The sequence below is a fragment of the Taudactylus pleione genome, unplaced genomic scaffold (genome assembly GCF_031769625.1).
Source record: "Taudactylus pleione unplaced genomic scaffold, aTauple2 ptg000462l, whole genome shotgun sequence".
NCBI lineage: Eukaryota > Metazoa > Chordata > Amphibia > Anura > Myobatrachidae > Taudactylus > Taudactylus pleione.
In genome coordinates, this window is record NW_028284864.1 from 1,518,540 (window position 1) to 1,546,264 (window position 27,725).

The 27,725-nt window shown below is 45.2% G+C and overlaps 1 protein-coding gene across 12 annotated transcripts; it reads right to left on the bottom strand.

The window, feature by feature from the left end:
• Nucleotides 1-27,236, bottom strand: CELF1 (CUGBP Elav-like family member 1). Of its 12 annotated transcripts, XM_088448647.1 has the most exons (16): nucleotides 27,149-27,236; nucleotides 23,080-23,153; nucleotides 12,655-12,842; nucleotides 12,319-12,401; nucleotides 12,154-12,202; nucleotides 11,414-11,548; nucleotides 11,243-11,322; nucleotides 10,906-11,067; nucleotides 10,090-10,192; nucleotides 9,762-9,890; nucleotides 9,128-9,169; nucleotides 7,928-8,038; nucleotides 7,317-7,502; nucleotides 6,595-6,759; nucleotides 6,333-6,499; nucleotides 1-2,640 (listed from the first exon to the last, which is right to left on the bottom strand). In XM_088448647.1, the coding sequence occupies exons 3-15, from the start codon at nucleotides 12,830-12,832 to the stop codon at nucleotides 6,372-6,374; spliced, it is 1,551 nt and encodes a 516-aa protein (XP_088304773.1). In that variant the 5' UTR covers nucleotides 12,833-12,842; nucleotides 23,080-23,153; nucleotides 27,149-27,236; the 3' UTR covers nucleotides 1-2,640; nucleotides 6,333-6,371. The 12 variants fall into 12 exon arrangements, with proteins under 12 accessions (XP_088304773.1, XP_088304783.1, XP_088304777.1 ...); XM_088448657.1 differs by having other exon boundaries at nucleotides 1-6,499; nucleotides 6,595-6,738; nucleotides 10,117-10,180; XM_088448651.1 differs by having other exon boundaries at nucleotides 1-6,499; nucleotides 10,117-10,180.
• Between the last annotated feature and the right edge of the window lie 489 nt (nucleotides 27,237-27,725).

The following is a 27,725-nucleotide window of genomic DNA, read 5'->3' on the forward strand; positions in this document are numbered from 1 at the left end:
TCTTCTCAAACAATTTAATAGCAAACAAAGAAAGAAAGGTACCACACTTTGTTTACAAAACGACTTCTAGTCAGAACTGTGTGTGTGTGTATATGTGTGTGCACATTTAAAACATTGGTAAATACCCATGGTGGGAGGTAAGAAAGAAAAGGTTACAAAGGGTTAATCAATTTAACAGACACACTGGCTTCAATCTTAGACAGATTTCTCTTTAATCCACAAACTCAGCGATCAGCTACGCAGTAGTGGTTACCTTATATTTTTTTATTATTTTTTTTCCTCTTAAACCATTAAAGAAAATTCATATTTTCTACATTTTACAACACAATTTCACACAGAAAAAAAACACAAAAAACAGAAAAACTAAATTTTGCTTTGCAAATCAAGAAAAAAAAAATTAAAACAAATTCAAGACAATTAAGAAAAGCATCTGTGAGGAAGGGAAAGTGAAGATTTCATGAGTCCTGTTCACGGCAGCACAGAAGGACAACTTGGTCAAATAGTGGCAACTTTTCTTTTTTTTTTTTTTTTTCTTGACTTCACATTGTGAAATAAATCACTTTACATTGTTTTCTAGTAGAAAAAGGCAAAAAACTGTACAAAATCCTAGTGTTAACTACAATCAGTTTGTACCAATATAAAAGCCCACAGGTTTGTCTCCAAAAGATTTTTTTTCTTCTTTTTTTTCTTTTTTAAACTTTATATAGAATTATTCACAAAAAGCAGGCAGATATTAGGAAGGCAGAGGTAACATTATGGCAATGCATAAAATCACCACAGAATTTTTTTTTTTTTCCTCTTCGTTGTTTAAAAAGTAGTCAGAAGAAAGCCGTTTTGGCATTTTGTTTGATCCGGAGAGGATGCTCTCTCGGTTTTTGTATTAAGAGCTTCTCAATCGAGACATAGGTTGTGAGGAAGAGAAGGAGTCGCTCCCTTCTGTGCAGGCTTATACACTGGTCAGCCCTGCATGGAGCTGTGTGCCAAGACTGTCCTAGACGATTCCTGCCTCCAAATTACAAAAAAAAAAAGAGAAGAGCTTAATGGCGCAACTGTAGGGCACGCTCTTTGGAGCTTGGGTGATACCCTGTGGACAAAGGCACCACAAGAGGGAGCACAATGGAGGTGATTTTACAAATGAACTGCTCCGGGTGACTTGGGAAAGCTTTAAAGGCTATCATTCCCAGAACACTTCAAGGCGGAAACGATATAACAGCTGGCTCAGCCTGTAACTGGATACCATTTGGTGGGTACACACAGTGGCAGCGAACAGTTTTAGCTACTAGTGTGCGTTAAAAAGCCAGATTCTTGCAGTACTAATCATGTGAGAGTTGCATTTAAAAAAAAAAAAAATTGCCCAATTTCTGTTACCCTTCTTGTATGCTACGAATCAGAGAATCTACTATTGAATGGTCACAGCGATTATTAGAACAACCGCCTGCGCAAGAGGCAATCAACAAGAAATGGGCTCAGTCAGCAACTGACCTCTACGGGCCAGGTCACCCGTCATTATGCAGTGCAATCACCCTGTCAGTTTGGGGCAAGAACACGCAGCACAGTCTGAGCACACAGCAGAGATACCTTGTACTGCACATCTATTCAAACAAGAAAAATTAAAAAGGACACAACAAAATACACTTTTTTAAAAAGATGATGTTTTACACCCCTGCTTTGCACTTTTAACCTCTAAAACAAAACAATAAATGAGCTCAGTGTCCCCACCCCTGGAGGGGTGTTCTATACTCTGAGCAGCAATGAAATGACATGTAGAAAACAAGGCAGAATTATTTCTCTTTTTTTTTTTTGGCACAGTTTAATGAGAAAACAAAACCGGTCACATTTTGCTGTAGAGATGGCTTCATTTTTAGAATAGACACAGCACCCAAAATAAAGTATGACAGATCAGTCAAGTTAAACACACGTCTGGGGAGTTTGGGGATGGGGGCACAAACAGTACTACAGAATATGAAGAGTTACAACACTACATACTAAAAAAAAAATTAAAAAAAAATTCAAAAACACAGAAAGCCATTTCAATTTGTAGACAGCAAAATGTGACACATTTTAGATTTCAATGACGTGGAGTTAAAAAAAAAAAAAAAAAAAAAAAACATAACACCAAAATACAGCCCCCAAGCCCAATCCCCCCCGCCCCCAGCTAACTCAAGTAGACAGAAGATACAGATTGAATTTGGTTGGTAGAAACACGAAAAAGACAAATATTAAACAAAGTGTGCCAGCTAGGCCTGCTCAAAAGATTAGGTACAAAGTATCATCCCAAAATTAAGTGGTTACTTTATGAATTTCTAGAAAAATAGATTTATATAATTTTTTTTTTTTAATAATAATAATAATCAAATGCGAGATTTAAATATTGTGTCCCTCTTCGCAGTCTTTGTAGCAAAGCCAATTTGGCAACACGCAAGAAACATACAGAGAAAAAGAAAAAAAAACAAAACAAACACAACATGATAAAAAAATACACATTAGCATTAAAAAAAAAAAAAAAAAAGTCAACACAAGTTCAGAGGTGAGAGTTCAAGCATCAAAGAAGCTGAAGAAACAAGGATTTTGGACGATGTACTTGAACGCCACACCGACATGCTTTAGAGGCACAATGATGGACAAATGGCAGGAAGGGATCTAGAAAACAAAAACAAACCAGAGAAAAACAGGGAGAAGCACTGAGTTACACAACGCAATACATCAAATTACAGAGAGAAAGACACAGCTAGACACAGGGGCCTAGCTCAGTAAGGACATGCAGAGACACCGAGGACCACAGTACGGTCTTATAAAAGGTCCTCAGTGTCTAGAAGGGACACAACATAATGTCACACGCATGTACACGTAACTGTGAGGGTCTGGGAGGGACAACACACCCGACAGACATAAATTAGAGACTAGAATCACCATGCAAAAAGGAGGAGTCAGCCCAGCACCCCACATGGACACAATGGGAAAAAAAAGAGCGGCAGTGTGAAAACCAACAGAACCCAACCGCTCCATGTAAACTCTGGACTTTTGTGGTCACGTTGTGGAGCACAGACGTCTGAATGCTCTGAGTTTGCATCATTGCTGTTGAGCCTAATTAGGATGAATGGTAAAACAAGCAGTACCCATATTAGGACTACTGCCCCCTTTTACCAACACGCATTGTTAAGAGGCCTTGATAGAGCCACTGTTCAGAAGTCCAGTGAGAATCCCATAGCTTTCATTATATCTGAAGTGTATTTACTCCATTTTTGGCAACATTTAATGGATATGTATTATTAAAAAAAAAAAAATTTTTTTTTAAAAGTAGCCCATGTGTCCACTCTGTTCTTCCATCTCCTGCTGCATGACAGGCTTTGGGCACATACATAAGACCAAGCAAATTGCGGCCTATTAACTACAGATTCCAGCATGTCCTCCCAGCCTCTACCTGCACGATCTATGTGGCCTTTAACAAATTAATCTGTTCACTATAAAAGTCGTCATTAATACCAGAGGTGCATAACTGTAGCTTGCAGGATTTCCCCCACATATGCGCCATCAAGCATTTGTCTAACGTTGCCCAAGCCGTCATGTGAACGGGACTTTGTAGCCACAGGGATCAATGGTCCTTTAAAACAAAAACTGTCTGAGCTACATTCTTGTTTAGCCAATGGCAGATAAATGGAGCATAGCTCAAGATGGGGAGATACTTGCTGGACGCAACTAAAAATGTTTTGTTGCCTATTTCGCAACATTGAGGACATTTATAAAAGAAAACAAAGCACATTTTGCTATACACCTCAATAAATATTACGCACGCATAGTAAAAACTACACAATGTCAAATGTCAGGCTTTTAAGGAAACATAAAAAGGCATTCGGCGTCCACTTTTGACTTCACTAAGTAAACAGGGAAACAAGCATTACATGGCGGGGGAGAAAAAAAATAAAAAATTAACGCTACTATAAATATGTAGTATAGTCTATGAAACAAAAATTCTTCCCGAACTTTTACAGACACCATTATCTGCTTTACAAAACGTCCCTCATTGTCTCACAGGTGACAAGAGTGTCCACAAGCCCTTATACAGCTGGTCGCTTCCTCCTATGATCAATATCAATCAGAAGCTTGGCACTGTGGTTAATGTTTGTAAGTAACTGAAATGGAATTTGCGCAGAGAAATCATTTTGGTCTTGACGTAACTGAACGCACAAATTGCTTGTTTGTATTAGTGGAACTGAATGGTTCAGTGACTGAAAAGTGCACCTAACAAAAAAATATGCACTCTCCACAAGCCCCAGATGGCTCCCCCAATGACACATTAAAGTAAAGGGGGAGACTACACGCCAGGTCATGACAAATGCTTCACCTCTTAAAACACTGCTGGTAGTCTGGACCTCCCCCCTCCCTACCAAATACAGCATATTCCATCTCTTCAAATTACTTTAACCAAGCTAGTTATGGCGGGAGAGGGGTGGGCATAAGGATTGGGAACGCCAACTAACAAATTAGAGGATCATAAGGTAATAAGTGACAGAACATTTAGGAAAAAACATAGGATAAAACCATATGTTTGTCACTAAATTGAAGTTTTCTACACTTACTGGTCTTCAAAAACACTGTTAAGCAGGTAGGAGACTGGAAAATCAAGAGTTGACAAACAGAAAAGTTGCTTGGGCTATGGAGGGTTTAAATACTGACAAATCAGGAAGAGACGCATTTCACATTTCTAACTCAGACGGCCTCCTCCGTCGGGCACGATTAATGTCCCTCCGCACACATCGCAAAAGCTTTAAACAAACACGATGCAGAGTAATCTGTACAAACACACAAAATAAAATCATCTTCCGAATTCTACAAAATCTCTTCCCAGTGAAATAATTTAGGCAATAAATATTGCTCACTCATCCGAGCTGTATAAAACCTTTATAAAAATAGAAATGACATTCTCACAGGCTTTTTCTTCCTTCAATTGTCTTTTTCCGTTTGATTTTTTTGTTTTGTTTTTTTATACACTTGTAGAAAAGATTCTATCAGGAGCCTGGAAGCCGCAATACGTTTCACATTATACCAAATCAAAACTTTGAAAACACACGTTTCTCTGAGTATACATTATTCAAGTTTTAGCAGATCTTCTTCAGCATGTATGTCACGATACATGTATGTAGGCATGCACGGGAGTACATACACACACAGGCACATGAAATACTTGTCTATTATACTACACAACACCGGGCGCCAGTCCGTCAATGTTTGAGAGACTCGGTCCTTTTATACTGTTCCGACTCTGTGCCCGCTTGCCATGTAGGGGCGAAGGTAATGGGACTTTGTAAACATGTTTAGCCTGGTGGAAAAAGGCCAGCTGCTTTTTTTTTTGTTTTTTGCTTTTATTTTTAAGTAAGTTTTAAAAAGTTTAAGATATTGCATTGTGTTTTGGCTTGCTGCATCACACATTTATGACAGGGAACGCGTGAAATAATAAGCTAATGTATGGATTTTACACTATGCAAATCAGCAGCGAGTGCATTTCATGTGTTGGGTTCTAAAGTAGATCCGTTACCTGCGCATGGCGCTGGCCATTTTGTGGGCGGGGACAACGTGCCGCTGCTAAATCACAAGGATCAGTGATGTCCCCATTTTATAGTCAATAGTGTGGTTTGGCCCACAAAATAGCATATGTGGGCCCCATTGGCTGATCCGTTTGCCCCAATTGTGCTTTACAAACCGAGTTACGATGTTTTTGAGCCTGCATAGGAAGAGCAGCCGTAACAATGGTGAAAGTTGGTGACCGCAGCAACGCAATGTCTACACACCAAAAACAGGCCATCCCAACTATATATATTATGTACCGCTAAATAAGGTGGAAAATATTTTAAAGTGTATCACCCTCTGCAGCTATAGGCCAGAGGGTCAGTGATCACAGGTAGTCTAATTGCAGGGTAATGGCAAGTGGAGCAGCGAGCAGACAAATTTTGTTTTCTAAGGCAGTTCTGTTTTAAAAAAAACAGCCGCTCGTCCTCTCCCTTTCCAACGGTTCTGGCATTGGGAACTGGTCACACATTTATACAAAACACAGCAAAGTCCAAATAATAATTATAATAAAAATCACTGATATGGCACCTAAACTCCAAAATAAAAACACTTGGAACAAGTAGTACAAGCCGTTCTTCCATATGAAGCAAAAAAAAAAATTCACAACAAAAGTTGTACCCAGAGTCTTTAGGAGGGAAAGAGGCTTCTGGCTTTTAGGACATGAAGACGCTTCGGGGCTGCTGAGAGACAGCATAGTCTGTGTGTTCCTACTAAGTGCGCTCCTCCAGCCACACATCCTGGTTTTGGCCTCTCCATCCCACACTTACCAGAACATCCTTCTTGCTCACTTCCCAGGGCAGTACAGTTCAGTATGGTTTGCTGTCGTTCTTCGAGCGTTTAAGCTGAACTTTCAGACGTTTCATTCCGATCTGAAAGCCGTTCATGGACTGGATGGCAGCCTGAGCGGAAACTGAATTGTCATAGCTCACGAAACCTGCCCGACACACGCAAAACAGTTAGAGGCGAGAAAATGACAGACAGAACAGAGTAAACCGGTCACACATACATCGCTTTCTGCAAAACACTTACCAAAACATTTGCTGAGGTTGGTTTGTTTATCAATGAAAACTTTGGCGGACACGACATTTCCAAACGGCATGAACATTTGCAGGATGTCTTGGTCACCGAACTCCTGGGGCAAGTGGTATATAAAGAGGTTTGCTCCCTCTGGGCCTAAGAGATACAGAGACCCATCTGTTAGACATGAAACAGCAACAACATAAATCAAAAATAAATCAAAACAAACTTCCCATCCACCCCTCCTACCAAAACAATCTAAAGGGGACTACAAGAGTGGGTGTCAAGCTTACAGGGTTGTTGAAAAAAAAAAAAAAAAACACAGGGTAGTATTTAATGAGACATGTGCAATAGCCCATGCCATGCAATGTAGGAGGGTGACCTGCCCAGTTGACTGCTGCAAATTTCATGTCCTGGATTTGTAATGAGGGAATTGTACCCAGTTCATACCTAGGTTTCCTACCTTTTAAGCAAATGCACAAAAGCTATAGAAGCCCAGCACCTATTTCTAGAGTTTATCAACTTGTCTAAATAGGGTTGGTATGGCTGGGATAGTCACGTACAAACCAATAGATTCATGTCCTGGCAATTATGCTGGATTACCAGTTTGCCACATGCCTATAGAAATACCCATTGCAAATGTTAAAAAGGAGCAAATTTATTCCACAGGAAATAAAAGTACTGTTACGTAAAAGGAAACCCCAAGCAGCCCGCATCCCCGTGCTCATGCCTACCTTCCTTCTGACTTCCGGCAGCACCCAGGCCCTGCTGTGATAAGAGACTCTGGTTGTAGAGTGAGGGCAGAGCAGCTGCCGCATATTGCTGGATGCCAGAGTAAGCTTGACTCAAGGCTTCCATTGTGCTGCCAGTGCCATTGGAGAGACCGCTGCCGCCCAGACCACCATTTAAAGCAGCCATACCTAATAGGGATAGAAATGCATTAAATGAGAGCACTGCAAATAATAAAGAAGGTAAATTATATATAAAATGCGCCACGCCCCGGGTTTTAAAGTGGCAAAATGCACCCTGCCTTTATGGCAGCACCACGCAAAAGCAACCTGCGCTGTATGCCTTTCCCACATGCGAGCCTCTGTGTCCCACAGGTGAGAAAAGTTTGGTTACCGAACGCCGCCGGGTGCGCATCTAATCACAGTAAGGGGAAAGCCCAGCACCTCTGTAAGTGCTGGCACTCCCTCAAGTGCGACGGCCCCTCCCCGGTCAGCCCCACCCCTTTTTCGACACATGCAGAGTCCCTGACCGCACCGCCTCACTCCCGGTCTAGCAGGAACACTGTTACAGTGTAGGTTACTATTTAAACTCAAAGATGCAGAAGGCTTTACGTCACCTGCTAAAGAGCCAACATTGAGTCCAGCAGTAGCACCAGCCAGAGTCTGCAGAGCTCCAAGAGACGCCATGGGGTTGAGGGATGAGCTGTTATTTGAACTTGGGGATGAACCTGAGACAGGAAATGAAAGGGAAGGGGGGAGAACATAAGTAACAATCAAGCACTACACATAAGTACTATTTCTTCCATGCAAAACAAGGCGAAGATTATTAATCTATTTTAGTGCATCAATTTTCTAAACAAACACTGATTACCAACTTAAGCCGGCCATACACGGTGCGATTTTCTGTTGTCAAGATGTGTTATTGTACGATTGCCCTTGAAATTCTACATACGATGTGGTCATAATGGTGTACGATCATACGATCGCCATATGTATCACACTGTACATGATAGATCGCAATCTTACGGTTTTGCAGTGAAGATCTATGATCCAGCTCGACGGCGGCGGGGACGCGCATTGTCATCGTAAACGTACATAAACACACGATGTGCACGATTGATCGTTACTATCGATATCGTACACATCGTGCAAAAAAAAAAAACCTGTACAGTGTATGGGCATCTTTACAGTCTATAATTATTCGTATGACTTTCTATAAGAATCCAGATATGAGGAAAGGATAATAAAATCAAGGGACCTTTTCCATAGTCCACCATTTAAGGGAACTTCTGAAGATTAAATATTAGTAGAGAACTCCTTAGCATACAATGGAGCAATTCTGAAGTCAGTCGTGTTCCCCTTAAGAGACCCTGGTTACATTGGAGCTCTCCTACATGCTTCAATGGCCCCCCCATTCACATGGACTGCAAGCTTACGGGGAGGGGCACCAATAGCACCGTATGTGTGTCATAAAATATAAATTAAAGTATAGAGTGGCTACTTGGATGGTTGGGAATGACGCTGGTGACATCAGGGTCCTCTCCATGAAGGGGATTTAGACATTACCATGATTGATAATAATAATTGAGTGTAGGACACTTGGGTTCTCTCTGCAATGAGCCCGTAAAGTACACAAGTACCAAGCAAATTATACCCAAAATTAAGTTTTTTGCTATGAATTGTTATTAATACTACAAAATGCATATAGGAGGCATCATATTGCATGGCTGCAGGCCTCATGTTGAGGTTCAATAAAACAGATGGAAGATACAAGCTACAATCTCATTGTATAACAGGTACTGTAAAGGAATACTAACAAAACAGGTCTTCATTTTTCTGTGTATGCATTCCATATGGGCCTGCAATAGAGAAAAATGACTTCATTAATCATTAATTTTGCTTTGATTAGCTTAAAACAGATAAATCAATATATACCCCCATTACATAGTATTCTTAATAAATAAAATGCAGATCTTCTTACTAAACAGCTATATTCTGATGCATAAAAGTTACATTGTCCCAATGGCTCATGCTTAGTAAAGGCATGCCACAGTCATTCACTATCCATAGAATCCTATGGAACAGTGACCCCTACTGGACAAAATCAGAAATTGCTAGAATACATCTACTTAATCGTGCAATAGCAGTTGAACAATACGTTTCTCTGAACTTGTGAATATGGCTGTTGAATTTGAGAAAAAAATAAAATTAAAAAAAAAAGACCTATTAAAAAAAAAAAAAAACACCATTATTATTACACGATGGGTATAATTTCTCTTTACTATAATACTGAATGCTCCCAAGTTTAACAAGTTCAGTCGCCCGAGGCCAGAATGTGGACTCTAGACTTTTATCTTGGACTGAAACGGTACCTGCCCCTGAAATAAGAAACTTCAGGAGACATGTCCTGCAGTGGACACAGACAGTTCGCAGAAAACATGTGCAGCTCACCAGAACTGGTCAGGATGCTGAGGGGACTGCTGGAAGAAGTGAGTGCCGAGCCTGCACTTGATGGATTCTGTGAAACGCTGGCAGCTGCTGCTAAAGCTGCCAAGTTCTGTATCTGCATGGCACTGAGTCCTGTAACACGCAACACAGGCATGAGAACGCCACGTGCATCAGCCAATACGCTAGGATCAATTTTTCTATTTTATTTTATTTTTTTTAAGAAACAGGAGAGGGCACATGTTGATTGTAACTGGTAATGAGGTGAAATCCTTTACATCTACACTAAAAAATAAAAAGATAGAGAATGTAATAAAAAATAAAAAGCACACACCTGTTGTTCTCCCCGTGGAGTACTCACCTCCCATGGGGTGGAGGCCACTTAGGGAGTTGAGGTTGCCGGAGGAGGCTGTCTGCTGGAGGAGCTGCAAATAAAGCTAGACATTACACCAAAACAAAACGAGAAGGCAGAGTGAGGGGCTTGTTCCGGTCTGGGGTGAAAACGTAACACACCACAGATATCCACAGGGTGTACAAGGACGGAAGAAAAGTGAGTGGGAAGGGACTGGGTGAATTAGAACAGAAACCACCACAAAGAAAAAAAAAATTATATATATATATATTTATTATGTCCTAAAGGATACTTATTCTTTTCACTGCAAAAACAGGGTTAGGCAACACCACAATGCCAAAAATATTCGTGGGCTCCTGCACGTCAGCCGGGCATGTAGAAATGGTATGAGACAATTAATGAGATCTTAAGAGGCCTCCTCCAATCATATAATGGGAATAGAGGAGACACGTAGTGGAACTCAGAAGCCAATCAAATCTAGGAGGCAGCTGGCTCCATTTAAATAGCCACAGATTTGCATATCTAGGCTTCTCTGGCTACCAGGCCTCTGGTGCTGTACATAGAGATATAGGAACATCGTATCTGCAGTGTACTTTCAGCAAACCTAGATAAAAATGCTTTAATTGATTCAATGATTAGGATTAAGAGACATTTTTACATGCCGCCTATCCGAGAAGTCTCCAAATCTAGATGGGGTGGAACCCGAGGAGCCTGTGCAGGACCCATTTGCAGAAAGAACAGGACCTTCTCTCTGGAAACCCGCAGAGAGGAGCAGAACAAAAACGCAGCTACACTTACTGCTAAATATTGTGGTGCCAGACTGTTCAGTCCTGCCAGGTTCCCCCACACAGAGGCTGCGTTAATCTGCTGCATTTGTTGCTGGAGTTGCTGTGCCATTCGCTTCTGTTCTTTGTCCTTCTGGGTGTCTGCAAACTTGACAACGATCGGAGAGGAACAGCCCTGCAAACCAAACATCACAGTAAGAGCTCGGCAACCATGTACTTAAATAAACAATGCTCGTTTGTACAAGAACACAGAACAGTATGTATTCAGTCATTTGGGCTTACTCGTGCCAAAGAGCCCTAAACACTCCCAAGGTTCTAATAATTCATTTGAGCAGTTGCGCAGGACTCACCTCCATGGTTTGTGCTTGGTGCATGGCTTTAATTGCCGTCTGTGCCATAGACCTGCTTGTAAATGTGATAAATGCACAACCTGCAAAGAACAGAAGATGCCACAGGTTCTTAAGCAGCCATTCCATACATTACAGGAGGTACAAGCGCTTCCGGTCTATGATCAAGCTCACCTCTGCTCAGCCCGTCAGGTCCCCGCAGGATCCTGCATTCTTCTATCTGACCAAACTGAGAGAACATGACCCGGATGTCGTTTTCATTGCACTTCTTGGATACCATCCCAATGAACAACTTTCTATCTTCAACAGCTATATGGCAAAGTGCAGAATGAGAAGGTGTCCAAAGAGGGAGAAAGAACAAGTACTTTAATATTTAGGTTTGTCAATAAAGGTGTTATGAAGGGAGCCTGTGATCTGGATGGGCCAGCTGCTATGGGGGTAGGGTACCATTAGAACTCAATTAACTTTGCACAGGACTAGGAAACTGAACACAAGGCAATGCTATAACTATACACAGATCCCTCATGACACCGGATAGGATCTTATAAAAGGGGACAGGAAAACAAAATATATGGGTAGTGAATTAAACCAAATATTTAAAAATATATATATATATATTTTTGCTTTTATGAAATCAAAAAGGCTGCATGTAGAGGAAAATAAGTCCTTAATGCTTCAGTACAGACAGAACTAGCATTTCAACTCTAATGGTTTCACTAAGTGACAAGGTAGCACATAGGACAACTGCGACACACCATGAGTAATGAGCTGACACTAAGTGCACAGGTTGCGCTCACAGGAAGGAAGAGCAGTGAGCAAACTGTGGATGACACCTTGGCCAGCCTCAAAGTGTGAAGAGCTCAGTCACACCTGGCGGAAAACCCTGGAGAAGCTCTTGGAACTGTGTGACCTACCATTATTTTTCTCACTGTCAGCTGGCTTCATTTGTATGGGATGGTGCATCTGGAGACAGAAACAAGGAAAAGCAGGCCAGTGAGAAGCTGCCGTAGTCATCTCATAAAGCAGAGTGTGTAAAGCACAAATTCACACAAGCTTATACACTGAATTTTTATACTTACTCCAGGAAGAAGCTTCATGTTATGCAAAGCATTCTGTGCTTCTAATGCAGCTTTACGTGTGTAGAAAGTAATAAAACAGCAACCTTCAAGGGTATGGGGGAAATAAAACAAGTCAAAACCACAAAGGACAGATGTTTGCCATAAATCTTAAATATAGGGTTTCCCCACACCAAGTCACGTCTAACCTAAACAAACTGGTTCAACGACTTCTGAGCAAACTTAAGGGAGACTACTGCCAGATTTGGATCTATAGTGGGCATCTACCTATGTGGAGGCATTTCACATAAGGTGCCTTCAGTAACTAATGGAAGCAAGCGTTGCAGAGGGAGGTTTCACCTTTACTCTGTGGAGGAGTTTGGCTCCTGTCTCGCAGGACATTAATTTCGTAGACTGCACCGTACTGTTCAAACAGTTCCCTCAACTCTTTTTCTGACCAGCTGCGAGGAACCTGTCCCACAAACATCTTGATAGAGTCTGGATCCGGATGGTCTGGGTGATCCATGGTGCCGTTCATCTTCTTTGATCTACAATAAAAAAAATACAAAAATAAAACTGATAAGCAGTGTCTTCAATGAGAGAACACAGACAGTATACAAACTGCAGGAGGACAAGATTAAAAGCGGTTCACAAGTGAACAGTACACTGAGAGTTAACAAAAGCTCCACATCAGGAGTTAATCCGGTGTTATGTACAACATGAATAGAGAGCGCACACAGTAATGGAAACATCAGCACCCCCACCAAAAAAAAATATGGCTGCCTCATTGTCAAATTACGCTTTTAACCAGGGCACCCCAAGCACTCATACCTATGACCCCTAGAGACAGGCGAGGCCGGGTTTTAGCCGCTTCAAGGTGAAATCCCATTAAAATCAGTGACAAAGAGCAGATTCCACGAAAAGCCACAAAAACTGAGCGGGCTCGAAAGCACTTACACAGGACTGGAATTCAGAGAGCAATGATCCACCATCATCTCAGGCAGGAAATCAAGTTTAAATGAAGCCATGGTCTGTCTACTTAGCCCCCCTGGAATAAACACAAGCAGACAGAGCTCAGCTCCGCCCAGACAAGCTCGGAGAACAAATTAAGACACTACGAAGAGCGAGAACGGAGAAACATAGCTCCACGTCCCGGAGGACAAACACTATGAGGGAGATACGACAAGCGGAGTCCTCAATGACCCCCCAGCATTGGACAAGACAGACAGACAGAATGGACTGGGAAGGCAATAAAAGTTTATGTTCAGTTTGAAAGGGGATGTTACCATGTGACGGGAGGCTCAGCTCAGGGCACAATAAAAGTGCTGATGCGCCAGCTTGTTTTGTGTGTTTTTCCCTGGCGAAGCATTTACTGAGTGCAGCATCAGATAAACAGCATGTCAGATCAATACAGATAGGGGCGAGTGACAGAGCGGAATGAAATAAAACACCCACTTCATACAGCCTGGGTGTTGGGACGGTCACCCAACTACATAACAAGATGTGTCCCCAGCCCCTACTACCCTGTTGTACCCGGTCTAGAATACCCCACAACAATGCAGGATTTCAGGATATCCTGAAATGAGCACCGCTGTCTTGTGCGTCTCTGGGTCTCGCAGAGGAGAAGTGACCAGATTTAAGGCAATGTGGTATAAGAGTGCTATTTGCACAGATTGGAGGACTGGATTAGGGAACAAGCAATATGTAGCTGTACGGTGCCAAAGATAGATATTCATTATGGGGCAAAGCCTTTATATGTAGTGAAAAAAAAAAAAAAACACAACTAATGCCCATAAAATACAGCTAGAAAAGGTTTGGGCAGATGCACACAAATGGCTTCCTTGTCTAATGGGTTTATCAATTATAAAGGAGTAGTAGTGACCGCTTTTAAAATCCTGAAGTCTGCATTAGCAAACATGCTGCAGCCAAGTATTTAGATCAGGACGGCTTTGTAGAAGTTCACTTATCGGTGGTCAAGGGCTTCCCCATGGGAGACAGGAGAAAATGGCTACTAAGGGCCAGATTCAATTAGCTGTGAAGCTCTATCAACACCTCATGCAATGTGCTCAAGCGTTCGTTTTGGTGATTACAGTAGGAAAACCTTGCTTACACCTTTATGGGGAACAAGAAAAAAAAAAAAGAGGATATTCCTACCCGTATATCCCGCCTTGTGTTTACCAGCAGGTTCCCCCTTCCCCCCCTCTATATACACACACAGAGCAGACAGGTTCCCCCTTCCCCCCCTCTATATACACACACAGAGCAGGCAGGTTCCCCCTTCCCCCCCTCTATATACACACACACAGAGCAGGCAGGTTCCCCCTTCCCCCCCCTCTATATACACAGAGCAGGCAGGTTCCCCCTTCCCCCCCTCTATATACACACACAGAGCAGGCAGGCTCCTCCTTCCCTCCTCTATATACACACAGAACAGGCAGGCTCCTCCTTCCCTCCTCTATATACACACACAGAGCAGGTAGGCTCCTCCTTTCCTCCTCTATAAACACACAGCAGGTAGGCTCCTCCTTCCCTCCTCTATATACACACAGAGCAGGTAGGCTCCTCCTTCCCTCCTCTATATACACACAGAGCAGGTAGGCTCCTCCTTCCCTCCTCTATATACACACAGAGCAGACAGGCTCCTCCTTCCCTCCTCTATATACACACAGAGCAGACAGGCTCCTCCTTCCCTCCTCTATATACACACAGAGCAGACAGGCTCCTCCTTCCCTCCTCTATATACACACACACAGAAGGCAGGCTCCTCCTTCCCTCCTCTATATACACACACAGAGCAGGCAGGCTCCTCCTCCCCTCCACCATATACACACACAGAGCAGGCAGGTTACCCCTCCCCTCCACCATATACACACACAGAGCAGGCAGGTTACCCCTCCCCTCCACCATATACACACACAGAGCAGGCAGGTTACCCCTCCCCTCCACCATATACACACACAGAGCAGGCAGGTTACCCCTCCCCTCCACCATATACACACACAGAGCAGGCAGGTTACCCCTCCCATCCACCATATACACACACAGAGCAGGCAGGTTACCCCTCCCATCCACCATATACACACACAGAGCAGGCAGGCTCCTCCTTCCCTCCTCTATATACACACACAGAGCAGGTAGGTTCCTCCTTCCCTCCTCTATATACACACACAGAGCAGGTAGGTTCCTCCTTCCCTCCTCTATATACACACACAGAGCAGGCAGGTTACCCCTCCCCTCCACCATATACACACACACAGAGCAGACAGGTTACCCCTCCCCTCCACCATATACACACAGAGCAGGCAGGTTACCCCTCCCCTCCACCATATACACACAGAGCAGGCAGGTTACCCCTCCCCTCCACCATATACACACAGAGAAGGCAGGTTACCCCTCCCCTCAACCATATACACACAGAGCAGGCAGGTTACCCCTCCCCTCCACCATATACACACAGAGTAGGCAGGTTACCCCTCCCCTCCACCATACACACACAGAGCAGGCAGGTTACCCCTCCCTTCCTACATATATACACAGAGCAGGCAGGTTATCCCTCCCCTCCACCATACACACAGGACAGGTTACCCCTCCCCTCCACAATATACATAAAGCACACAGGTTACCCTTCCCTTCCTCAGCTTACATAACGGCAGGGCTGTATTAGCAGCTTTTGATTGGGACTGCCATTGAAATGGAGGAAGCCAGGAGAAAAAAAAAAAAAAAAAGTCTCCCCTGGGTTCTGAGCAGTATAAGGTGCCATACTGGAAAATATTTCCCTAAGGAATTATGCAGCTTAAAGAACTCAAGGCTTGAATTTACCCTTTGGGGGTTAATTCAATTGTTAGCGCTGGGCATTTTAACTAATGGGTGTCAATCCAGCAATTCAACTGTTTCTCCGATAGATGCCCATTAATGTGTAACGCGCCCAGAAGCACTGGATTTAGCCGCGCAAAGCAGTTAAACCCAACTAAGCTCCTGGTTTAGGCGCCCAAACTACGGTCTTTCTGCACATTTTTTTTTGCACCTCAGGAGGCTGCAAGAAAATAAATGTGTCTGTCACGGTTAATGGGGGGGGGGGGGGGGGGGGGGTGGCGGGGTAGGTCTATCGGACAAACAATTTAATTGCTCTGATAGACTCCCAAAAAAACAATTTGAATTCCCTCCCCCCATTGACCTCAAGATCTACTGAAGTAGCCCTAAAGGTACGCTTAGTACAATCCAGCTCTGCTTTCATGCACACAAGCACAGTACTTGGATAATGCACCACTCCATAGTAGGTGATGAGGAAGCCGCTAGTGACTGTGGCTGGGTGTTAAATTTCACTGCCTGGAAAGCTGTGTTTCCACAGATCTATTTCTAATGATCGCTGTTACATTGGAAATAAGCAGTTGCATCAGACTCTCTGGGCGACTGTCATGTCCTGGAGGCAAAAGGCAGCGTTCGGCACGCTGCCACCACACAAATCATTAGAACGTCAGCAACATCCGCATGTGATATTAGAAAATAGATAAACAAATTACACCGGTTAATGTGCCAGCAGCTGCCAAATAACACAGAGACGAGAGTCAATTTTCCTAAGCTTTAACGTGGCTCTGCCTTCTATGTACATCTGCACACCTAAATGTATGTCTTCTATAATCCTCACAGCTTACTACCGAACAGAGCATACAATCTGCAGACCGAGAGTATGGAACAAAGGTATAATACAGGGCTGGATAAGGTAAATGGGGGAGTGTAACAATTTATTGCTGACATCTATCAGAATGCTTAAACAGAAGGCAAAACTTGCCATGACACCTAACATAAATCAGGGATGGGGAACCTTTTTTCTGCCGAGGGCCATTTTGACACATATAACGTTATTTGCGGGCATGGTGCAGGCCACATCTCCTCTGTGTGATGTCATACGGGGACGGGGCCACAATCACCAGTGAATACGGCAATGCTTGGAGCATCCCGAGGATGCTCCGGGGAGCTGTAAAGCGGTGAGACCGTCTGAAGCTTCCTAAGGACGCTCCAGGTGGCGCTGCTGCATAGATTCGGGCTGCAGGGTGACATTATAGGCACCCTGCTATCCAGATGAGGCTAGCAGGGAAAAGCTCCGAGGGCCAAAACAAATGATTCCGGGGGTCTTATATGGCCCCCAGGCATGAGGTTCCCCATCCCTGCCTTAAAGGGAAAGGACTACATGTATGGTTTTGAAAGCTTGGAGGATTGCACAATTATTTAGTATTACAGACCAGTCATTCGCCAGTTTGCTAGATGTTTTCCCCAAAGTGGATAACACTGTGTGCTGGTGGAATCTGGAAGGGGGCAGCGTGGATGGTGTAAGCGTCGCTGCTCCCCAGCTCCGCTACACTTGTTCTAGACCAGAGTTTCCCGGCCCAGTCCTCATGACTTATTCACACTCCAAACATTAGGGCTATCCCTGCTTCAACACAGGTGTGTCAATTATACTGTCTGAGGTACTAATTAATCCACCTGTGCTCATGCAGGGATGTCCTTAGTAACCGGACTGTGAGAGGGCCATACGTACCGGGTTTGGGAAACACTTTCCTAGACCAATAGCCATCAGTATTATATTATAGATATATTATCTTTCTGTATTTAAGAGAATAGGAAATGCTTTGCTGAAGCAAGTTTTAGACTTACTTACAGAGCTGTACGTTTTACACAAAGGTATGTTAGGCCGTCTACACATCAGAATAACGTCCTGAGGCCTGACGGGGGGGGGGGGGGGGGAATATATATTAGGCGGCCGTACACACTGCACAATCCGGTGTACGACCAAACAATACACCCTTGCATCCCGCATTCAACTGCATGCTGTCTTCAGCCCATCTGACGTGCAGCATACTGAGGGTACACACTGCGATTTTGACAATATAGTGCTCCAATCCGTGTCTGAATGATATATCGTCCAATATAATCGCCTGATGTGTACCCGGCTTTACATCAACAAAAAAATAAAATAATAAAAAACACACCCCCACACCATCCGGGTACCACCCAACAGTTCAGTACCAATGCTTGGCATTGCACTAGTTGAACGAGTCCAGGTATGCGATTGTCCATGTGCTTATAAGGTGGTGGGGCTGGGGGCGTCTGGGGAGCTACATGGCCTCACACAAAAATTTGAAAAAAAAAAAAAAAAAACTCAGTGTGAACTCTAAAGAGAAATATTCAACCAGCGTTTCCATGCCAACCAGAGCTTTCAGTCTATTTTTGCCACTATGCCTAGAGTTGACGCTACACCGCAGGGCATAGCCAAATCACACTGCCCAGTTGAACTGAATATAGACCCCAGGTATGAAGGATTGTTTTAACTCCATTAAATCATGGAGATGGAGAACTCACAATGCTCATATAGCCAGCCCAAGTAACCTGGGAAATGATTAAATACCTGCTTAATTTCTCTTGCTTTCACCTGCTTATTCCGGCTGACTTTTTAGGCAATTTAGGGCCAGAAAACGAGATTTCCGAGAGATTAATCTCAGTCTATGATTATTCAAGAACAGTATAGCATGTTTCCCCATGTGTTCACTCATGAGATTTCATTTTGTAATCACTCCCGTAGTTTAGGCCTGACTGATATTTTCCACGGGCAGCTTACTAAATGAAAGCAAATGTCCGATTGGGGGCTGTGGGTTACACAGCAGCCAGTAGATGTGTCATAAAGAGTCCCCCTTAATGACAAAGGTAAAGACTCTTTCTGTATAATGTTACAAAGATAAATATTATGCCAGAAATAAGTGTTTATAACTGAATAAATAATGTGCCTAGGCAGTTAGCTGCATTCTCTAAGGGGAGAGAGGGAGAGGAGAGAGAGACTTTAAAAAAATAAAATAAAAACGTAATGGTCAAAAAGCAATCCAGGTGCATACTAAACAAAACATAATAAACAGATACAAAACAAAAAATCATTTCAACATGTGTTTTTCATGGTAAAAACAGGTCTGTGTGCACATAAACAACAGGAAAAGCTACATACAACTAGTCACCAGCACTGATGCATTTGTTGAGTACAGGAATGCGAAGCCTCTTACCCAGTGACATTAAATTCCATTTTTAACGCAGGTGCAACACATGTAAAGATATCCGACAATGGAACAAACTGTTTTCTGTTTCAATATACCACTCGCGTTTTACTTTTTGCATGTGCATTGTATTTTCCAAATGCTTCTTGTGCCATTTAATGCATTTAGCTGAGGCCAATCACATTGGATTCAATAGTGTGACCATCCAGGACCCTCCCACACAAGTAAAAATGCTGGTTAACCGATGCATTGCAAACGCGTTTCGCATGTAGTGTCATTGGCGTTTGAACTTCTAAACAACCAGCACATGACCAAAGAGTGTGGTATAGCAAATGTTGGCTTGTCATTTCTACAGAGAAGCAAGTAATGCAGTGTGTTCAGTTTTAGAATATGTCATAAATCACAAAATTATCTAAGGTAACAAATCAATTGCCTTATTCCACTATGTAAAAATGTAAACGGGTACCGCAGCTAGTTTCAAAAACAAACAAAACGGTCTTCAGCGAAAATTTTTAGCAATGTCTTCAAACTTACACAGTAGATTTAGCCAGGGCCGGACTGGCCATCGGGCACTTCTGGCATATACCAGAAGGGCCGATGGCCTAATGACCGGCTCGAGGAGGGGTGAAGGAAAAGACCCCCGCCCTCCACCGAAATGGCTCCGAAATCATTAAGATTTCACGGAGCCGGAAGGGGTGGAGGCTTATCTGGGCCGGCGGCGGCTGTGCTGGGCCGAAAAGAGACAGGGGCGGGCCGTGAGGCCAGCCCCCGTGACCCGCGGCACGTCCCCTTGCATTTACCACACCCCCCTCTACACGGAAGTGCAGGGTGGACAGCCAGGGCTGATATACAGCCCCAGTCCGTCCCTGGACGTAGCCAATTTGTGGGTGAAGCAATATTCAATAGAATACAACCTACCGATAGTTTGGAAACTAGTGACATCAGAGCACCTTAGTGATACATAGCTGCTGGATATTCAAAGCTACATTTACTTTTCAAGCTGACTAGGCCTGGCATATGTAATTGCTCTAAAGATAAAGACCAGTCATGAAGTTTTATATATTATGATTACAATCTTGCATACTAAGAACAGGGGTGAAATATAATGTTGGTTAAGCGCATAAAGGACAGCGTTTTAGGTCTGACCAACATACAATACCTATGCAAAAAAAGAAATAAAATCACTGAATCACATGACAACCAAAGCACAATTTTGAATGTCTGTGTGCACAAATCAAAATACATAAGAGTCTCCCATATCCAAATGTTCCAAAATGCGGACTCCCTCAAGAGAAGCACACAAATTTCCTGGAACACTGGGGGAGATGTATCAAAACTTGCAAAGAGTGGACAAGCTGCCTGCAGCAACCAATCTGCTTCAAGCTATCATTTATCAAGTACATTCTATAAAATAATAGCAGCCAATTGGTTGCCATGGCTTATTTTGCCACTTGCCCACACTTTATAAAGTTTGATACACCCCCCCATTATTGCTGCTGTAGGCATTCGAACAGCCTCATGCGAGCCATACATCTAGCAGGCCAATCCCCGGACTCCGATGATCAACGATTTCTCAGGGGGCAGCAGCCAAATACCATGTTAAAAATCCCTGGCTCGCCGATTCCGGTCATTTTGGGGTCAGAATCAGCGAAACGAGATTGTCCAACATGTTGACATTTGCCGATCACCTGACTCAGCCATCGGCAGAACAGGGAATAGCCCCAATGGACGCCTGATGTACGACCAGAAGAACAGATGAAGCCTGAATGAGGTGCTCTGACTCGACTCAAATAAACTGTACAACACAGATCTTTGCTTTATGTTTGTGAAATAACTACCTAGTAGGACCTGATCAACAAGTTACCATTACAATAGATCAGTTGCCTATATACTGTACAGTTACACTGTAAAGATGTCATCTCAGCAATTAAAATCTTTCAACGTGTATTACAATTTAGAACACAGCGGCTTTGCATGTTCGGATATCAGATTCAAATGTGCCTAAACATGACGGGTAAGGAATACAATAGGTGTGGTGTCCCTGGCTAAATGCACCTAAAACATATTGGCTAAATGAATATGCAGCATGCGGTAAAATGACTTAACTGGGATAAATATAGATGCAGCCTAGAACAGACGTACAGAGCTAAGTGTGTTTACAAACTGAGGGACACACATAGGGGTGGAGGGGGAATTCAATTCAATGGTATGTGCTATTCCGCAGCGGCACATTGGGTCCATATCGTATCCCATAGCGGTGCACTGGAAAACCAGCGATATCAGCAGTACTATAAATGACTGATAAGGCCGATGCTCTGCGGAACATTACTAGTAATTGAATTGCCCCAAAATTACTACAAGGAGCAAGTTGGGATCTTGAGAAAACCATGGGCCAAGCCCAATCGTCTGCGAGCTGTGGCTAAGTGCGGAGATTTCAGACATTTAGCCACAACAGTCAAAGCAGACACTTGGCAAAACAACCTGATTGCACTGCAGGGTTGGGGGCGACACCAAATTTAAAATCTTGAGACATATTTAGCGTTGCACGGGGCCGGGTCATAACTCAGCTCCAAACTGCAGTGTAAAAATAAAGCTGTCGCCTGGTATTTGTGCCTTGCAGTAAAGCAGACAGCATTTTCTGTGTGGGGGAAAAAAAAAAAAAAAAAAATCGTATTCGCACACTTACATCGCATTCATGCAGGGGTCTTCAACCTTGGCCCTCCAGCTGCTGTGGAACTACACGTCCCAGCATGCACTGCCATAGTTTTAGAATGCTGTTATATCAAAAAGGTGGCAGTGCATGCTGGGATGTGTAGTTCCACAGCAGCTGGAGGGCCAAGGTTGAAGACCCCTGTATTAATGTTTAGGTGGAAATTTGCAACATTTGCTTTACTTCCGACTACAAAACGTGGCTCGGAATATGATGGGAACATATAAAAAGGTATCTTACATGATCTGTACAAGCCATTCTAAACAAATGTGAATGTAGCATAGCTAAAGCAAAGTGACTTGTTAATGTAATTTCAGACCTAACATTCTTTAACTTCTAGGCATGCAAAGGGCTTTGTTGTGACATTTACCAATTCCTCAGAGTGAGATTATTTTATTTTTGTCTTCAGTAAAAAAAAAGTGCCAAGAGGAAAAAGTGATCCTGTAAGTAAACTTTGTAATTTTTAGTATGTGCAATAAAATATCAGTAAATGATGACATTATTCATTGGTTAAACAAAATGCATTGAGTGCTTAAATTGGTACAGAACGTGTCTTTGGTTGGGAATGTAAGCCGCTGTGCATTCTAGTCACTATATTACCTGACAACACTCCTTCCCCACCCCCTCCCATGTAGCACCTTAGCACTGGTTATTCTCTCAGGGTGTCCCTGTTATCTGGGAATCTGAACAAAATCACACGGCCGAGAGCTTTCAGCACTAGATGACCGCAAGGCGCAGAAGAGACAGATCAGCTTGGACGTGAGGTTTGGGAATGAAAAACCCCTCGCTATATAACTCCACCACCTGTGCAATCAGGCTCAACATTTCCATACGTAGAACTTAGCTTAAACTCATTTTTTTCTCGGCTTCCTAAAGGTCGGACATTATTGGTATGGCAGTCGGAAAGACGTGCTTTTACTTGAATGGATAACTACTTTAAAGAGCAAGAACAATTTAAAGAGCAAGAACAAAAATCTGTATGAAAAAACACAAGCAACACCATAAATATGGATGGTATTAACAAAAAAATAGACTTACATTAACGTTCTCTGAATTTTCAAAGGGCTGCTAGTGGCCCGGAGTTCTGGAGACCCTGATATTCAAAATTGTGCCTAGGAAGTTCAAAAACAGGGATCAATTTGCATCAATAGAACAAAAAAAGATCTACATTTACAGGGACATTTTAATGATTCAAAAACTCAGCAGTTGTGTTCCTAGGCCTACAGCTAATGGAATCACAGGCAGCTACAGAGAGATCCTGAGGACTGGTCCCAGGAGATTATACTTCAAACATAAAAAGGTCTCTTGAAACAGTAGTGGAGCACATAAAGGAGACTCAGAAAGGGTTTAGTCTCCTATGTGTACGAAAGGTAGGTGGGCTCCTCATGTCATGATATCACCAGCATGAAGTAGTCTCCATATAGACAGGCATGCCTCACCTAGCCCTGATCAGAGCAGGGGTAAAGTAGGGGTAGAGAAGGGGGGAGTTATAAAGCAAATTGCATTTAACCCAGTTACAAGGGTGCAGATAGCTCTAACCCTAATAGGGAGTGGACTGAGGGACAATCAGCATATCTGCTCATATTATTATTGCCATAAATTGTAAAGCTCCACATCCATATACACAGAGCAGGAAGATTACCTACCTACCCCCCCAGAGCAGGAAGACACCCCATCCATACACACAGAGCAAGCAGATCTTTGCCCACCGCCCATCCATAGAGTAGACAGATCACCCCCCCCCCTTATATATGCACAGAGGCAGCAGATCTCCACCCCCATCCATAGAGCAGACAGGACCCTCCCTCCGCCCCGCCCCCCCCCCCCAATCCATGTGCATAGAGCAGGCAGATCTCCTCCCCCCATATATATGCACAGAGCAGGCAGATCCCCCCCCCCCATATACACAGAGCAGGTAGATCCCCCCCAAACATATACATAGAGCAGGCAGACCCCACCCCATCCATATACACAGAGCTGGCAGATCTCCTCCCCCAGCCATATACACAGAGCAGGTAGACATCCCCCTCATCCATATACACAGAGCAGGCAGATATCCCCCCCTCTCATCCGTATACACAGAGCAAGCAGATCCCCCCTCATCTGTATACACAGAGCAGGCAGATCCCCCCTCATCCGTATACACAAAGCAGGCAGATGCCCCCCCCCCCCCCCTCATACATGTACACACAGCAGGCATATTCCCGCCCCCCCTCATACATGTACACACTACAGGTAAATGCCCCCCCCCTCCCTCATACATGTACACACTACAGGTAGATGCCCCCCCCCCCCCATATACATGTACACACCACAGGCAGATTCCCCCCCCCCCCCTTCCCTCATACATGTACACACTGCAGGCAGATCCCCCCCCCCTCATACATGTACACACTACAGGCAGATCCCCCCCCCCTCATACATGTACAGAGGAGACAGATCCCCCCCCTCATCCGTATACACAGGAGACAGATCCCCCCCCCCTCATCCGTATACACAGAGCAAGCAGATCCCCCCTCATCTGTATACACAGAGCAGGCAGATCCCCCCTCATCCGTATACACAGAGCAGGCAGATGCCCCCCTCATACATGTACACACAGCAGGCAGATTTCCCCCCCCTCATACATGTACACACAGCAGGCAGATTTCCCCCCCCCCCCTCATACATGTACACACAGCAGGCAGATTCCCCCCACCCTCCCTCATACATGTACACACTACAGGTAGATGCCCCCTCCCCCCCTCATACATGTACACACAGCAGGCAGATTTCCCCCCCCCCTCATACATGTACTCACTACAGGCAGATCCCTCCCCCCCCCTCATACATGTACTCACTACAGGCAGATCCCTCCCCCCCCCCTCATACATGTACTCACTACAGGCAGATCCCTCCCCCCCCCCTCATACATGTACTCACTACAGGCAGATGCCCCCCCCCTCATACATGTGCTCACTACAGGCAGATGCCCCCCCCCTCATACATGTGCTCACTACAGGCAGATCCCCCCCCCCTCATACATGTACACACTACAGGCAGATCCCCCCCCCCCCTCATACATGTACACACTACAGGCAGATCCCTCCCCCCCCTCATACATGTACACACTACAGGCAGATCCCTCCCCCCCCTCATCCGTATACACAGAGGAGACAGATCCCCCCCCTCATCCGTATACACAGAGGAGACAGATCCCCCCCCCATATCCGTATACACAGAGGAGACAGATCCCCCCCCCCTCATCCGTATACACAGAGGAGACAGATCCCCCCCCCCATCCGTATACACAGAGGAGACAGATCCCCCCCCCTCATCCGTATACACAGAGGAGACAGATCCCCCCCCCTCATCCGTATACACAGAGGAGACAGATCCCCCCCCCCCATCCGTATACACAGAGGAGACAGATCCCCCCCCCTCATCCGTATACACAGAGGAGACAGATCCCCCCCCATCCGTATACACAGAGGAGACAGATCCCCCCCCTCATTCGTATACACAGAGACAGATCCCCCCCCCCTCATCCGTATACACAGAGACAGATCCCCCCCCCTCATCCGTATACACAGAGGAGACAGATCCCCCCCCCATCCGTATACAGAGGAGACAGATCCCCCCCTCATCCGTATACACAGAGGAGACAGATCCCCCCCCCTCATCCGTATACACAGAGGAGACAGATCCCCCCCCCCTCATCCGTATACACAGAGGAGACAGACCCCCCCCCTCATCCGTATACACAGAGGACACAAACCCCCCCCCATCCGTTTACACAGAGGAGACAGACCCCCCCCCTCATCCGTATACACAGAGGAGACAGACCCCCCCCCTCATCCGTATACACAGAGGAGACAGATCCCCCCCCTCATCCGTATACACAGAGGAGACAGATCCCCCCCCCCCATCCGTATACACAGAGGAGACAGATTCCCCCCCCCCATCCGTATACACAGAGGAGACAGATCCCCCCCCCCTCATCCGTATACACAGAGGAGACAGATCCCCCCCTCATCCGTATACACAGAGGAGACAGATCCCCCCCCCTCATCCGTATACACAGAGACAGATCCCCCCCCTCATCCGTATACACAGAGGAGACAGATCCCCCCCCCTCATCCGTATACACAGAGGAGACAGATCCCCCCCCCCTCATCCGTATACAGAGGAGACAGATCCCCCCCCTCATCCGTACACACAGAGGAGACAGATCCCCCCTCCCTCATCCGTACACACAGAGGAGACAGATCCCCCCCCATCCGTATACACAGAGGAGACAGATCCCCCCCCCTCATCCGTATACACAGAGGAGACAGATCCCCCCCCCCTCATCCGTATACACAGAGACAGATCCCCCCCCTCATCCGTATACACAGAGACAGATCCCCCCCCTCATCCGTATACACAGAGGAGACAGATCCCCCCTCATCCGTATACACAGAGCAGACAGATCCCCCCCCTCATCCGTATACACAGAGCAGACAGATCCCCCCCTCATCCGTATACACAGAGCAGACAGATCCTCCCCTCATCCGTATACAGAGCAGGCAGATCCTCCCTCATCCGTATACACAGAGCAGGCAGATCCCCCTCCCCCTTCATCCGTATACACAGAGCAGGCAGATCCCTCCTCATCCATATACACAGTTCAGGAAGATTCCCCCCCCCCCACCCCCCTCCCTCCATATACACAGTGCTGGAAGATCAAGGTGGCGGCTGTTTCCCCGACCGTGCACGGGGGCTATATAGCGGGAAAGGCCCGGGGATGGGAGGGAGGACAGCAGCGGCGCAGCCGCCATTGCTCGGCCTGGGCCAGGCGGCGCGGGAGGGCAGAGAACACAGCTCCAGGGCTCAGGGAGTGGCCATGTCCCGGGGGGAGTTAGGCCGCAGGGCCGGGCGGTGGAGGGGAGCAGCACAGTGCCCGTGGCTCGGTAGAGCCAGGCTGGGCCCGGGGGGGTAGTCTGTCCGTGTCGGAGGGGTGGGGCGCCGGCTGGGATCCCGTTACCTCGGGGAGAGTAACGCACCGTGTCAGGGCTTATGGCGCGACCTCGCTGCGCTGTGGGGTCTGGAAAAGACCCGGGGACTCGGCCGTGACTCCCCCACTTACCACTCGCGGTCTCCGGGTCACACTCCTCTCGCCGTCTCTGCGCGCAGAGGATCCAAAATGGCGGCACTTCCGGGCGGATCCACCAGGCGGTCTCGGGGGGGAGTGGGGGGCAGTATGAGGCGACCAATAATGGGCCGGGCCCAGGGCAGGGGGTGTATCAGTCACTGCTGGTGGGGCCTGAGCTAGTCTGTAACCAGAGAGACATAACTGGCACTGAGGGGGGACTGTTATATTAGTGCATGTAGTATAGCTGCTGTGTTCAGTATATTATATGTCAGTCTCTATTATGGTTATGCAATATCTCGGTAATTATTGATAGCATAGCTGTTGAGGGGATTACAATTCTGAAAATTATATACTGGGACTTGTAGTTCCTCAGTACTAGAGACTGCTCTGATCATGGACAGTCTTCCATGCAGGGCCAGCATAAGCCGAACTAATGCCGGGTACACACTAGACCAGGGGTCAGGGAACTTTTTCACCTTTTACCCCAAAATATATTTAGATACGCCGACGTTACCCCCTTGATTTGAAAGGAAGAAAATCATATAGTAGTGCCCCCATAAAATGCCCCTGT

Excerpts from the sequence above, each read along its gene's own strand:
- CELF1 (XM_088448647.1), bottom strand. The coding sequence starts at position 12,832 with ATGAACGGCACCATGGATCACCCAGACCATCCGGATCCAGACTCTATC. Across the intron at positions 11,323-11,413 it reads ACCTGACGGGCTGAGCAGAG|GTTGTGCATTTATCACATTT; the intron begins GTGAGCTTGATC and ends TGTTCTTTGCAG. Across the intron at positions 9,170-9,761 it reads CAGCATCCTGACCAGTTCTG|GCCCATATGGAATGCATACA; the intron begins GTGAGCTGCACA and ends TCTCTATTGCAG.